The sequence below is a fragment of the Marmota monax genome, unplaced genomic scaffold, assembly GCF_021218885.2.
Source record: "Marmota monax isolate L192 unplaced genomic scaffold, Marmota_monax_Labrador192_F-V1.1 WCK01_AAM20220418_F8-fsc00013, whole genome shotgun sequence".
Classification (NCBI taxonomy): Eukaryota; Metazoa; Chordata; class Mammalia; order Rodentia; family Sciuridae; genus Marmota; species Marmota monax.
Window position 1 is genome coordinate 1,176,445 of NW_026692202.1, and position 12,318 is coordinate 1,188,762.

Here is a 12,318-nt window from a genome sequence, read left to right on the forward strand (position 1 = left end):
GGCTGAATAAAGTAGAAACAAAAGAACTGAGAGTGAATTGTCATTTTGGGATAACTGGTAGCCTGAGACAATAGAGTATACCTATAATCCCAGTGGAAGCTAAGGCAGAAGGATCTCAAGTTCAAGGCTAGCTGCAGTGCAAGGCCCTAAGCAACTTAATGATTCCCTGCCTCAAAATAAAAAATAAGAAGAGCTGGGGATGTAGCTCAGTGGTAAAGTGTCCTGGGTTCCATCCCTAGTATCAAACAAAACAAAACAAAACAAATAAACAAACAAAAACAAAACAACTGGTAGGTTAATTCAGATAAATTTTACTTATTTTTCTTTTTGTTAAGGATCAAAATAGAGGGAACTTCATTAAATGCTGATTAAAACTGGTCTATTTAGAAAATTTGTCTATTTTGTCTCTTCTGATTTCATGGAAGATCAGATTAACAATTCAGTTTTGGTTTGAGAACTTTAGTATAAGTAACTCCAGTTTGCTATTTAGTGTGGTCTGCTTGGACTCAGTGAAGGAACTTTGTCCAAAGAAGCAGGCTCATATAATTTTTGCAGTATTGGGGACTGAACCCAGGCAAGCACACAATCACTAAGTTACATCCCCAACTCTTAATTTTTATTTAACAAACGTAACTCTCAAATAAATATTCATTGAGAAGCTACTTTTGGACCAAGTACTGTGTTGGCAGGGTACTTTATCTACAATGGTGACCCCACACTCACACAAACAAAAAGAAAGTGTGTTAAGTAAAAGAGAAGGGAAATATCTGGAAGACATAGCCAACTCAGAGGTAGGAGGAAGGGGAGGCTAACGAGGGCTTCTTAGAGGTGAACTAAGACCTAAAGAACGAGGAAAAACCAATACAAACAAAGTCAAAAGAGGAAAAATCTAGGCAGAATATGGTTAAGGACTCTATTGTTATTTAAAAGATTTTTATAGAAAGCGCATTTTATCATTCATAGAACTTTTTATCTATCCTTTGACAGATAATTCATAATGTTATCCTTGACCCCCAACCCCTGGACCCAATCTGTAATCAGACTGTTTAACTGATCATTAATAAGTTTTATACTGTCAGTTGCCTCAGTGCAACTACTATTTTGTGCTAAAATTGTTCAACATATTACACACTGGACTATGTACATATAATAAAAAATAAATTTCTTTAGAGGCAGGGTGCTTTCTTATAATTCTGACTGACTATGACATTTAGTAGGATTCTGTGCCAAATGGGAATTTGATGAGTCTATCTCAATGAGGAGAATACTTCCAACCTATCCGGGGGAAAAAAAATCCCACCAAATCTTTAAGGAAACAAATTAAACTACAGCTATAAAAACAAACAAACTGGCTGAGCACAGTAGTGCATGCCTATAACCCCAACTACTTGGAAGGCCGAAGCAAAAGAATTGCAAGTTCAAGGTCAGCGTAACAACCTTAGTGAGACCCTGTCTCAAAACAAGAAACAAAAAGAGCTGGGGGTGTAGCTCACTCATAAAAGTGCTCGCCTAGCACACACAAGGTCCCGAGTTCAATCCCCATTACTGTAAACAATCAATCTCTGGCACAGATGTTATTTTAAAGCTTTAACATTATAATTTTTCTGTCTAATTCTCTTTACATGATAAAATACAAAAAGAGAACTGAAAAGAGGAAAGTTTCACTGAAATAAGTAGATATAAAGAAAAAGGCTGAGGGAATGATGAGTTCTCTTTAATTACCAAGAAGGAAATCTGTTTTCAGATGAACAAGTCAATATTATTATGTATCCTTACCTCACTTTAATGAAAGGGTGCAAATGCATCATGTCTTAGACAGGTTTATCTTGTGTATGTTTGGAAGTTAGCTTGTACTTATCTAAACTTCACATACAATGAAATGCTTTCAGCAGCTCAGCTTTAGTGATAGCTGATTAGAGTCCCAGGAAGTCCCATTAGGAGTTTCACTACTACACAAGTAATGGCAGCTGGTACATTTCTGGTCATGATACACACTCCTACCATTTTGTGTGACCAGTCAGCCTTTTCCTCCTTAGATTGATTTTTTATAACACTTAAAAATCAATTTTTTGTTGATTCTTTTTAACTCAAGGGTGCTTAACCACCGAGCTACATCCCCTACCTTTTTTATTATTTTGAGATGAGTCTCACTAAGTTGCTGAGGCTGGCTTTGAACTTGTAAATCTCTTGCTTCAGCCTCCCAAATTGCTGGGATTACAGGCGTGCACCACTGCACCAAGCAATTTGTTGATATTTTATCATGGATTAAGAATACTATTTATAGTTGAAATTATACATTTAAAGTAAGAAAATTACCACAACATTGCAAAACTAATTTTCAAGTATAGTCCATATACTTATTTTGATCTTACATTGTTGAAAACTGAGCACTTCCTCCAACACTCCTTTTTCTAGTTGCAATCTGATAAAAATAGCTGGGTTGCCAATGACCCACCTGTGTACAGTTAATTCCAGATTTTAATTCCCATTTCCAGTATCAGAATATTCACAATACCTGATGCTTCAAACAGTGGAACGTCTGGTGTCACAGTTTTATCAAAGTTGAGACCTGCCTTGGCTAGAAAGTTCAAATTCCATTTTTTTCAATTTCTAATTAAACAGAAAACAAACAACTCTGTTTTTCACTTAAGTGAACAAAATCAATGAAAACATACCACGGTTCTGCTAAGTAGAGCACAGCTGTGGGGTTGCTACAGCAACCCTTGTACACTGACCATAGAATGCCCCAAGCAGGAAAAAAAAATCTTTTGCTCCACCCTCTAAAAAGTCAGCCACCCTGCAAGCAGAGGGTCTGTGAGCAAAGATAGGCTTTTAGTTTAGTGGCTGTGGAGCAATAAGAAACCATTCTTTCCTGTTTCCTAGGAATAATTGTCATTTCAATAACCAAAACAAACCCCACACCAAGTTACTATGTGTGATTATGTACTGCTGCACCATGGTAGGACTGGATTCTTTACTCCTCCCTTTAGAAATCTGGCACAGGAAACAAGCCAAACTGATTTCCCTCTAGGCATACAGAAACAAAGAAAATAAATAAATGAACTGGAACATTCCCACTTTTGCTTTTAGACTTTAACCCATACAAGCTTGTGTTCTACAACTTCTTCTTTTCTTTTTTCTTTTTGCCAGATTCAAAAAACACTTATTGATAAGTATTACTAAAGACAAACTCTTCTGCTGGTGCTTTTATGAGTTATTTTGTTTACTCCTCACAACAACCCTGTGAAGTAGTTTAACTCCTACTTTATAGATGAAAACCTGAAGTTCTAGGAAGTTATTTGACCTCTGCAAATAACTAAAACAGTGCAGTCATAATCTGAACCTGTCTCTTAACTCTGAAGTCATTTTTTCTACTATATTAATTTTATGAGAAAATTTTCAATTTTTAGTTGAAATATTCAAGTTCTTTATAAAATGACTTTTAAATTTTTATGGTAATGTTTTAGCAATACATTTTCATAAGGAATGGCTTTACTGATAAACTATATTTCAGAGGAAACAAAGGCACAGAAATAAAGGGCCATAATATGATGGTGTGGATTTCTACTTCCTGAAAGTTTAAATTAAAGAACTCACATCCTGGAGGAGGAAAGGTAAGGCAGAAAAATGAGTGAGGTGATAAAACGGAGTTTAGAAGTTTAGTTGGACACCCTGTGAAACATCTCCAGGGCTGAGGAGCTGCCGGGGGAGGTGGAGTAAAGCAAGTCAGGGGCACATACACAATTTAAACCAAAGGGAGAGAAACCTTGATCTCTGCCATTAATTACTTTCAAGTATAATTTCAAGTTATCAATCTACCTATTTTCAGATACCTCCCCACTTCTAGGTATGAAAAAGTCTTTCTAACATGGCATTTTTTTCCTCATGATTACAAGGAATATTGGTTCTCTTCCTTGGAAGGTTCACAGTTACACACTTTCCCTACACAGACTTTTTTGGGATTTCCTAGGAAAAGAGAAAGACTGTCTTTTAAACATTGCTTTTCTTATCTCCCTGGGATCCTGACCTAAAAATTCTTTCACATTTGTAGTCTGAACAGTCTCCCACCTTTGCTGCGAATTCAGGGAAATTGGTAAGCATACTCCTCCAATTCTGTCCCTCTGGAATCAATATCTCTTAAAAATGGTTACCCTATGCTCTAAGCAGAATTCTGCCTTTCAGCACAGCTTTCCTGTCTATCGTCTACTTCTACCACAGCTGATGACTCCAGTGCTCTAGCTGCCCCAGAAGAGTTGAGTGAGAAGCCAAGAGTTCAGAATTGTACTAGTTTCTATAGGTTTCTGGAAAGATAGGTAAACAAGTGTAAGTTTATTATAACGCACGCATATACAAGAAAATCTACTGTGACATCACTGATTTTAAAATATAAAAATAAAAACATATTTCTTTTTTTTTCAGAATGAGGTAATTAAATGACTAACTTCCTCTTCTTTTTAATAAAAATATACCACTTTTCAGGGGTTCTAGAAATTCATATTCTTAATTAACATTGGTGACTATTATATACAATGAAAAGAAAAATTATAACAAAAGTTAAGACAAAATTGATCACTGGTATTGAAAAAAACCAGATTTGTAAAAAAAGAGAAGAGGAATAGCATTAGCTGAGTTTCCATCTTCTACAAATTAAGAAACTATGAGGGGCTGGGGTTGTGGCTCAAGCGGTAGCACGCTCGCCTGGCATGTGTGAGGCCCGGGTTCGATCCTCAGCACCACATAGAAACAAAGATATTGTGTCCGCCGAAAACTAAAAAAAAAAATAAAAAAACATTAAAAAATTCTCTCTCTCTCACTCTCTCTTTAAAAAACAAAACAAAAACAAAACAAAAAAAAAAAAACTATGAGTTCTTATTTATAATCATCACATAAAACTTGGGTTAAAGTCTTCTTCACAAAACTGTAACTATTAAGCTTTTCCCTTTCCAAGAAAAAAAATATTTTACAGCTGTAAAACATTTTAGGGAGGCACCATCAAGAAACTTAAGAGACCTTCACTGAATCCTCTGCATTTAACATTGGTTTATAAGGTCATAAGAGCAGTAAGTAAAGAAGTAGAACATACTTATATCTCAGATTTAACTCAGTTTTGAATATCTGGTACACATTTTTAGATTCAGCTAAAGATATCTGCAAACTGAACAATATTCTTAAGGCATGATTAGGTTAGGGACTTTGGAAAATAAGAAAGAAAAGGGCAATCACTTATTATTTGGGATTCTTACTAGGTCATTAGGCATTAATTTTAAAGTATACAACAACTTTGTGTTTTATAGAGATCAGAAACATAATTCAAAATTTCACAGTTATTTTAAATTAAAAACACTTTAGACAATTCAAGATCTTACTGACAAAGTTCATTTTAGGTGACAGTTTTGCTACTGTGTTACTGTTCCCACATGATATCATCTCTTCTTAATTTCATTTGAAGATTATGAACTTGTACTGGATGAAAATTGTTGTTTTTCCGAAAAGGGTTAGTTTCATTCAAACATTTTCTGGGGCTATTTTTAATGTTCTTTGATCCTTTAAGGTTGCTATCTTCTCGTTGAATAACTGAAGTGTTGCTCAACATCTTTGAGTTTTGAACTTTTTGTTGCAGTTTATAAACCTGGAGAGAAAAAATATCTAGCATTTTAGTCAAAAATATATTTGACTAAATATATTTTTAGTCAAAATAGATGGATCACAAAATAGATGGATTGGATTGATGGTATAAAGATTACATTAAAAAATTCAAATCAGTAAATTTTATATTTTGAACAGTTATTATATGCCTAACACTAAATGAATAAAACAGTCCTTGCTATAATGAATGAAAGAAAAACATATGTATGATAACCATGGAATACCTCAAGCCAAGATTACTTTGAGTAAAATAAAAAGTCTATATTTGAGAAGGTCAAAGTAAGACAAGATAAATGTGGGATGCAGCAGTTGAGGGAAAGGTTGTAGGGAAGATGTAAAACTGGCAAAAACTAGAACAGAGTACAGAAAGTACAGAAGGAAGTACTTTTCAGGTGATAATTAACAGCAAAGCAAAGAATTGGTGCGATAAACTGAGTGTATAGAGTAGTGTATACACACACACATACACACAAATACACATGCGCACACACACACACACAATTTATTTCTGAATTTAAAATACTGATATATGCCAGAGAAAAAAAGGTCAAGGGAATAACATTATGCCCTTAATGACTATCAATTCATAATGGAGTACATAGAGCCAGGCATAGTGGCACACACACACATAATCCCAGTTACCTAGGACACTGAGGCAGGAAGATTGTAAATTCGAACCAAATTAGGTAACTTAGTGAGACCCTGTTTCAAAATAATAAAATGAAAAGGACTGGGGATGTAGCTCAATGGTTAGAGCACACCTGGGTTCAATCCCCAGTACCACAAAACAAAAACAAAAATAGGAAAAAAAACACAACAAAAAACAAAAACCAAAGAAAACACAAAAACACCAACCCAGGATAGACAGAATTAAATAATACCTATCAAACAACCATAACACATTTCTTCCAAATCCAAACCGTTACTTAGCCATTTCACTTATGCATAGGTATAATCTATAGAGCTAATTCAGGCATTGGCAAATACCTTGTCGTCTACTTGCCAAGAAGGTATTTTTTACTACAGATTAAATTTACCAAGATAAGATGCTTGAAAATATTTACTGCTATAGCTATTATGGAATATAACTCAAAATTTCCAAAATAAATATGGTACAGGCTGGGGACATAGCTCAGTGGCAGACTGCTTGCCCAGCAAGTGCAAGGCCTGGGGTTGATCCCCAGCACTGGGGAAAAAAAACATTATAGACTGCCTAAGTTCTAAATTGTTATTATTCTCTGGGGCTGGGATTGTGGCTCAGTGGTAGAGTGCTTGCCTAGCATGCATGAAGCGCTGGGTGCGATCCTCAGCACCACATAATGTAAAATAAAGATATTGTGTCCACCTAAAACTAAAAAATAAATAAAATAAATAAAAAATAAAAAATAAATTGTTGTTATTATTCTCATCAAGTTTCTCCTATGCAAGTCAAGAAAGTATACAATCAATATACCTTTCATCCCAAAACAAGTATATAAACATTTTTATTTACTATATGCCTAAAAAGTCAGTAAAATAAAAGTATCCACCTCCAAGGTTTCATTTCTTTCTCTCTTGGTCATAAGCAGAATAAAAGCATAATATTCTGAATCTTTTATTACTGTCCTATAAAAGTGACGGGGGTGTTTGTGAGGTTAACACATCATTAATTTATATGAATAATGATTATATTTATAAGGAGATAGTTATGTGATGTAACATGTAGTTTCCTGGAAAGACTTCCTCTGCCTTCTGTGTGTGTGTGTGTGTGTGTGTGTGTGTGTTGTTGTCGTTGTTGTTGCTGGGGATCAAACCAAGGGCCTTGTGCATGTGAGACAAGCACTCTACCAACTGAGCTATATCCCCAGCCCTTCCCTCTGCCTTCTGCTCCAGCAGAATAATGGTATCAAAAGTTCTACTATAGAGTCATTGTTTTGAGATAAAACATTATATCTGTAATTCTTCTGTTAAGATATTAAAACAGTTACACCATTCTTATTAAGACTTCACACACAAGTACAGAGTTATGCTTAATACCCTTGCCATTCTAACTATAGCTAGCTAAGCACAGGTTCTCAGGGAATAGAATACAGAACAGCTTGTTTAGAGAAAGGGAAAAACTGGGATTTTAGGATTGGGGTACTGCTTGAGGAGCTAGGCTTACATATGGTACTGTCTTAAAGATCTGTAGACAGAAGGGTCATCATTAAGGAATTAGAAGAGAGAGACCAGGGAAAAGAACGCTAAAAGGGTAACAGAAAGGCTGCTAAGGCAATAGCCTAGCTCACAATTTTTTTTTATTTTTATTTTTGGTGGTATTGGGAGACTGAATTTGAGGTGCTATACCACTGAGTTACAGTTTATCTCCATACCTTTTTACTTTTTGAGACAGGATCTTGCTAAACTGCCGAAGCTGGTATCAAACTTGCGATCCTCCTGCTCAACCTCCCCTGTCCTAAGATTACAGGTATGTATAACCACGCCCAGCTTAGCCCATAAATTTCCAAAAGCTTAAGCATATAACTAAACTTTCTTGCTCCTTTTTTAAAATTATTTTTTGGGAGTTATGTTGGAGGCCCATGTGATTTTAACAGGGCAGATGGCTCTATATGATAACAGGACTAAGACTCAAGTCTTTTCACAAGCATACATACATACAGACATCAAGTTTGGAAGATCATACAGAGATGAAACACTGATTCTAGATATATTATATTTTTATCAAAAATGTTTACTAAAGTCTTCTTACATTGTCTTGATGCTTCCTCAGTTTGGAAATTTGTTCTCCTTTAATTTCCATTTTCTTTACTAAATGCTCTAGTTCACATTCTATGTCATCACAGACTGAATGGCTTTCAGTTTCTTTCATTTGTTTCAGTAGTTCTTCATGCTCCCTATAAAAGAAAAGCAAATGTTAGGCACCATTGAGGTTTATTTACAGCATATGTCTTGGCCACAATTAGTTTTTTGCTCAAATTTTAGTCAGAGTTAAATATTAATCTTCAAAAACAATCTCTATCCTGCTGGGCACTTGTAATCCTATTTGTATTCCCAGTTACTCAGGAAGCTGAGGCAGGAGGATTGCAGTTCAAGGCCAGCCTCAGCAATTTAGTAAGATTCTATCCCAAAATAAAAAGTAAAAAGGCAAAGGATGTAGCACAGTGGTAAAGTGTCCCTGGGTTCAATCTGCAGTACTGCAAACAACAACAACAAATACTATAATCTATATCTTTAGGACTGTCTAATTAAATCTATGTTAAACAAAATCAGGTTCTTGTGATTTGAGATCAGACACATTCAGAAATATCTTAGACTTAGGTTGCTAAACAACCTTATTAAAAAATCTGAATTCTGGATGTTCATAGCCAAATGTAGTATAAAGTTCTGATGTCCCAGGGTAGAGTTATTGAAAGAGCTCTCTTCAGTTTTAGCTATGGAGTTTGAAATATTGTCAACAGAACTAGGTATAAGTCCTATAGAAGTCTCAGTTCAAAATACATAATTCTGCAACTTCTATTGAACATATTTAAGCATGGGGCATAATATATCTCATACAGAATTTTCTCTCACTAAGAATGCTTCAAGTTTGTAATATAAACAAGCCAGTCTAAAACAAGGAATTATATTCTACTTGTCTAATGAAATCATTAATTTAACTAAAAGATTCCAAAAAACAAAAGGAGAATCTTTCAAAAATAAAAGGCTTTTGTGGCCAGGCATGGTGGTGCATGCCTATAATCCAAGTGGCTTGGGAGGCTGAGGCAGGAGGATTGCAGATTCAAAGCCAGGCTTAGCAACTTAGCGAGACCCTGTCTCAAAACAAAAACAAAACCAACCAAAAACCCTTTTGTGAGTTAAAATTTAACATCACCAGAACCTATATGTCAGAATGATACAGGATAACAGTAATATGTGTCTGTAAGTATGGGTCTTGAGAATACAGAAACCCCTTAGATTATAATTTAATTACACATAACTAAAAATATAAATAGTACAATAAATAAAATTTTAAAAACTAGTGACAATAAATCTGCAAGTCAAATAAAACAGTATGTCCAAATGCCTTAAGGAACTCCTAAATGGCACTGTTCTTAAGCGCAAGAAGAAAAGTCAGGTGCCATGGCACATACCTAGAGTCTTGGCAGCTTGGGAGGCTAAGGCAGGAGGATCCCAAGTTCAGTCTCAGCAACTTAGCAAGGCCCTAAACAATTTATTGAGATTTTGTATCAAAATAAAAAATAAAAAAATGTCTGAGGATGTGATCAGTGGGAAGCATGCCTGAGTTCAATCCTTGGCCCCCCCAAAAAAGAAAGAAAGCGCAAGAAGAAAAAATATGATATCTAAATATCTTGCTGCTGTAGATATTGTTGTAGATCTTGATGGCATATACCTATAATCCTAGTTATTTGGGAGGCTGAGGTATAAAGATCAAAATTTAAGGCTAGCCTAAGCAACTTGGTGCAATCCCATCTTAAAAAATTTGAAAGAATTTTTAAAAGTGTATGTATTTCAGTCGTAGAGTGCTTGTCAAGCATGTGTGAGGCCCTTGGATCAATCCCCAGTATTCCTAGCTAATTAAAATAAACAAATCTTACTACTTCTCCTGATAAGCAATAAAAATACTGCCAAGGCATGGTAGTACATGCTTATAATCCCAGTGGCTTGGGAGGCTGAGGCATGAGGATCTTGAGTTCAAAGCCAGCCTCAGCAACTTGGTGAAGCCCTAAGCAATTCAATGAGATCCTCTAAATAAAATACAAAAAGGGCTGGAAATGAGGCTCAGTGGTTGAGCACACTGGGTTCTATCCCTGGTACCAAAACAAAAACAATAAAAATACTTACATACTCATTTGGTCCAGCTCATCTTGCATTGCCATCAAAAGTTCAGACAAATTGTCACAAATGGAAATGGACTTTTCCGAGTCCTGAGGTACAGCTTTGTACCGTGAGGTTTTTCTGGTAGGTCTGTAAAGACATCTAGGCTTAGTCACCTCAGGTTTCTGAAGGCTACACTGGCTACAATGATGCATCATCTTTAAAAGGCTATACATGCTCCCATTCGCAGAACTGGCTGCAGACTTAAGGGGAAAAGAAATAGCAGAGAACAATTTTAAATGACTGATGTTATTTAATAGCACTCACAAATAATGTAAATTTTTTTTTTAAATCATCTTAATTTTTATCCTCTTACCTTTTCAGCCTCAAAAGGCAGTTCTCTAAGCTTTGAATAAATTTGCTGAGTTGGTCCTCTTTTTAAACTTTTAGTTTTCTAAAGATTGACAAGAAAAAAGTGAGCAAAAAATATTATTATAAAATACATTTATGATATGAAGAACTCAGAACTCAATAGTAAGTAAAAAACATAATTTGAAAATAGAAGACATAATAGACATTTCACTGGAGCAGACAGATAGCAATTGAACATATGAGTAGATAATCAACATCATTAATCATTAGGGAAATGTAAGTTAAAATTACAATGAAATATTAAATTAAATGGCCAAAATAAAAAATAGTAATGACACCAAGTGTTGACAAGGACACAGGGAAATTGGATTACTAACATATTGTTGGTAGGAATACAAAATGGAACAGCCACTTTAGAAGACAGTTTGGCAGATTCTTATGAAGTGAATCATGTACTTATCATGTGACCCAACCATTCACTGCACTCTTGGATACTATGGCAGTGAAATAAAAATTTATATTTTACTCAAAAAACTACCTGTACATAAGTGTTCACAGCAGATTTATCTAAAATAGCCTCAAACTAGAAACAATCCAAATATTCTTAAACACGTGAATGGTTAAACTGGAAATTCATAACATAGAATACTATGCAGAAATAAAACTATGTCTTGATAAATTATGCAACATTTTGGATGGATCTCAAGGATAAAAAGCCAATCCCCAAAGGTTAAATATTATAATGATTCTATTTATGTAATATTTTAAAAATAACAAATCCAAAGATGAAGAACAAATTAGAGATTGTCAGGGGTCAGGGAGGGGGATGTGTAGGTATAAAGGAACCATATAACATTATTAAGTCATGCATGTAAGTAATTTTATCCTCACAATTATTTCCATTTACACACTAGAAAAAGTTATTAAAGACTGAGTGGTAACATAACTTCTCCAACGGTACACAGTAGCCATATAGTGGTGGGATATTTCTGCATCTTGATTGTTGTGATGGTAACATGAATCTACATATGTGTTAAAACTACAAAAACTCTTATACAATTAGATTAGTTACCATTAGATTTATATCTCTAATTATGTCCCTATTTTTCTTAGGAACCTTCAATAGTTCCTGTTAATAGCATAAAAGTACAAGTTCTTAACACAGAACCCAAAGGTACAGCCATAATCTCTCCCCAAGCTATAATTTCAACTTTAATTTTATTATATATGACCCCATTTCACACTACTATAGAACTATGGGTCCCTGGAAAAAGCAACAACAATTTCCTCAGACTATAATACATTTCTCTTCATCTCATTCTACTTTAATATTTATAATTCTCCAATGCTGCCTTAAATGCTGATTCTCATTTCACCCTTCACATAGTGCTTTGTCAACACAGCACCACAATACTGTTTATGCCTCCATTAGCTTTTTATCTCACCCTTTTATATTTGTATATTTACCTGTTTCTCATAAATTCTTCCCTTTATCACACAGAGAGC

The 12,318-nt window shown here is 34.8% G+C and overlaps 1 protein-coding gene across 28 annotated transcripts in view; it reads right to left on the reverse strand.

The window, feature by feature from the left end:
* The window catches only part of Cep57l1 (centrosomal protein 57 like 1), a 235,012-nt gene that overhangs the window by 158,799 nt on the left and 63,895 nt on the right, over positions 1 to 12,318 (reverse strand). For 13 of the 28 annotated variants that reach the window (XM_058575145.1, XM_058575133.1, XM_058575144.1 and 10 more), the window contains 4 exons: positions 10,817 to 10,894; positions 10,468 to 10,703; positions 8,375 to 8,519; positions 4,311 to 5,629 (listed from right to left, as the gene is read on the reverse strand). In XM_058575145.1, the coding sequence (XP_058431128.1) occupies positions 5,405 to 5,629; positions 8,375 to 8,519; positions 10,468 to 10,703; positions 10,817 to 10,894 (684 nt within the window). In that variant the 3' untranslated portion in view covers positions 4,311 to 5,404. Of the gene's footprint in view, positions 1 to 382; positions 5,630 to 8,374; positions 8,520 to 10,467; positions 10,704 to 10,816; positions 10,895 to 12,318 lie in introns of those variants that run through there. The other 15 variants (XR_009225682.1, XR_009225684.1, XR_009225683.1 and 12 more) reach the window with 5 other exon arrangements.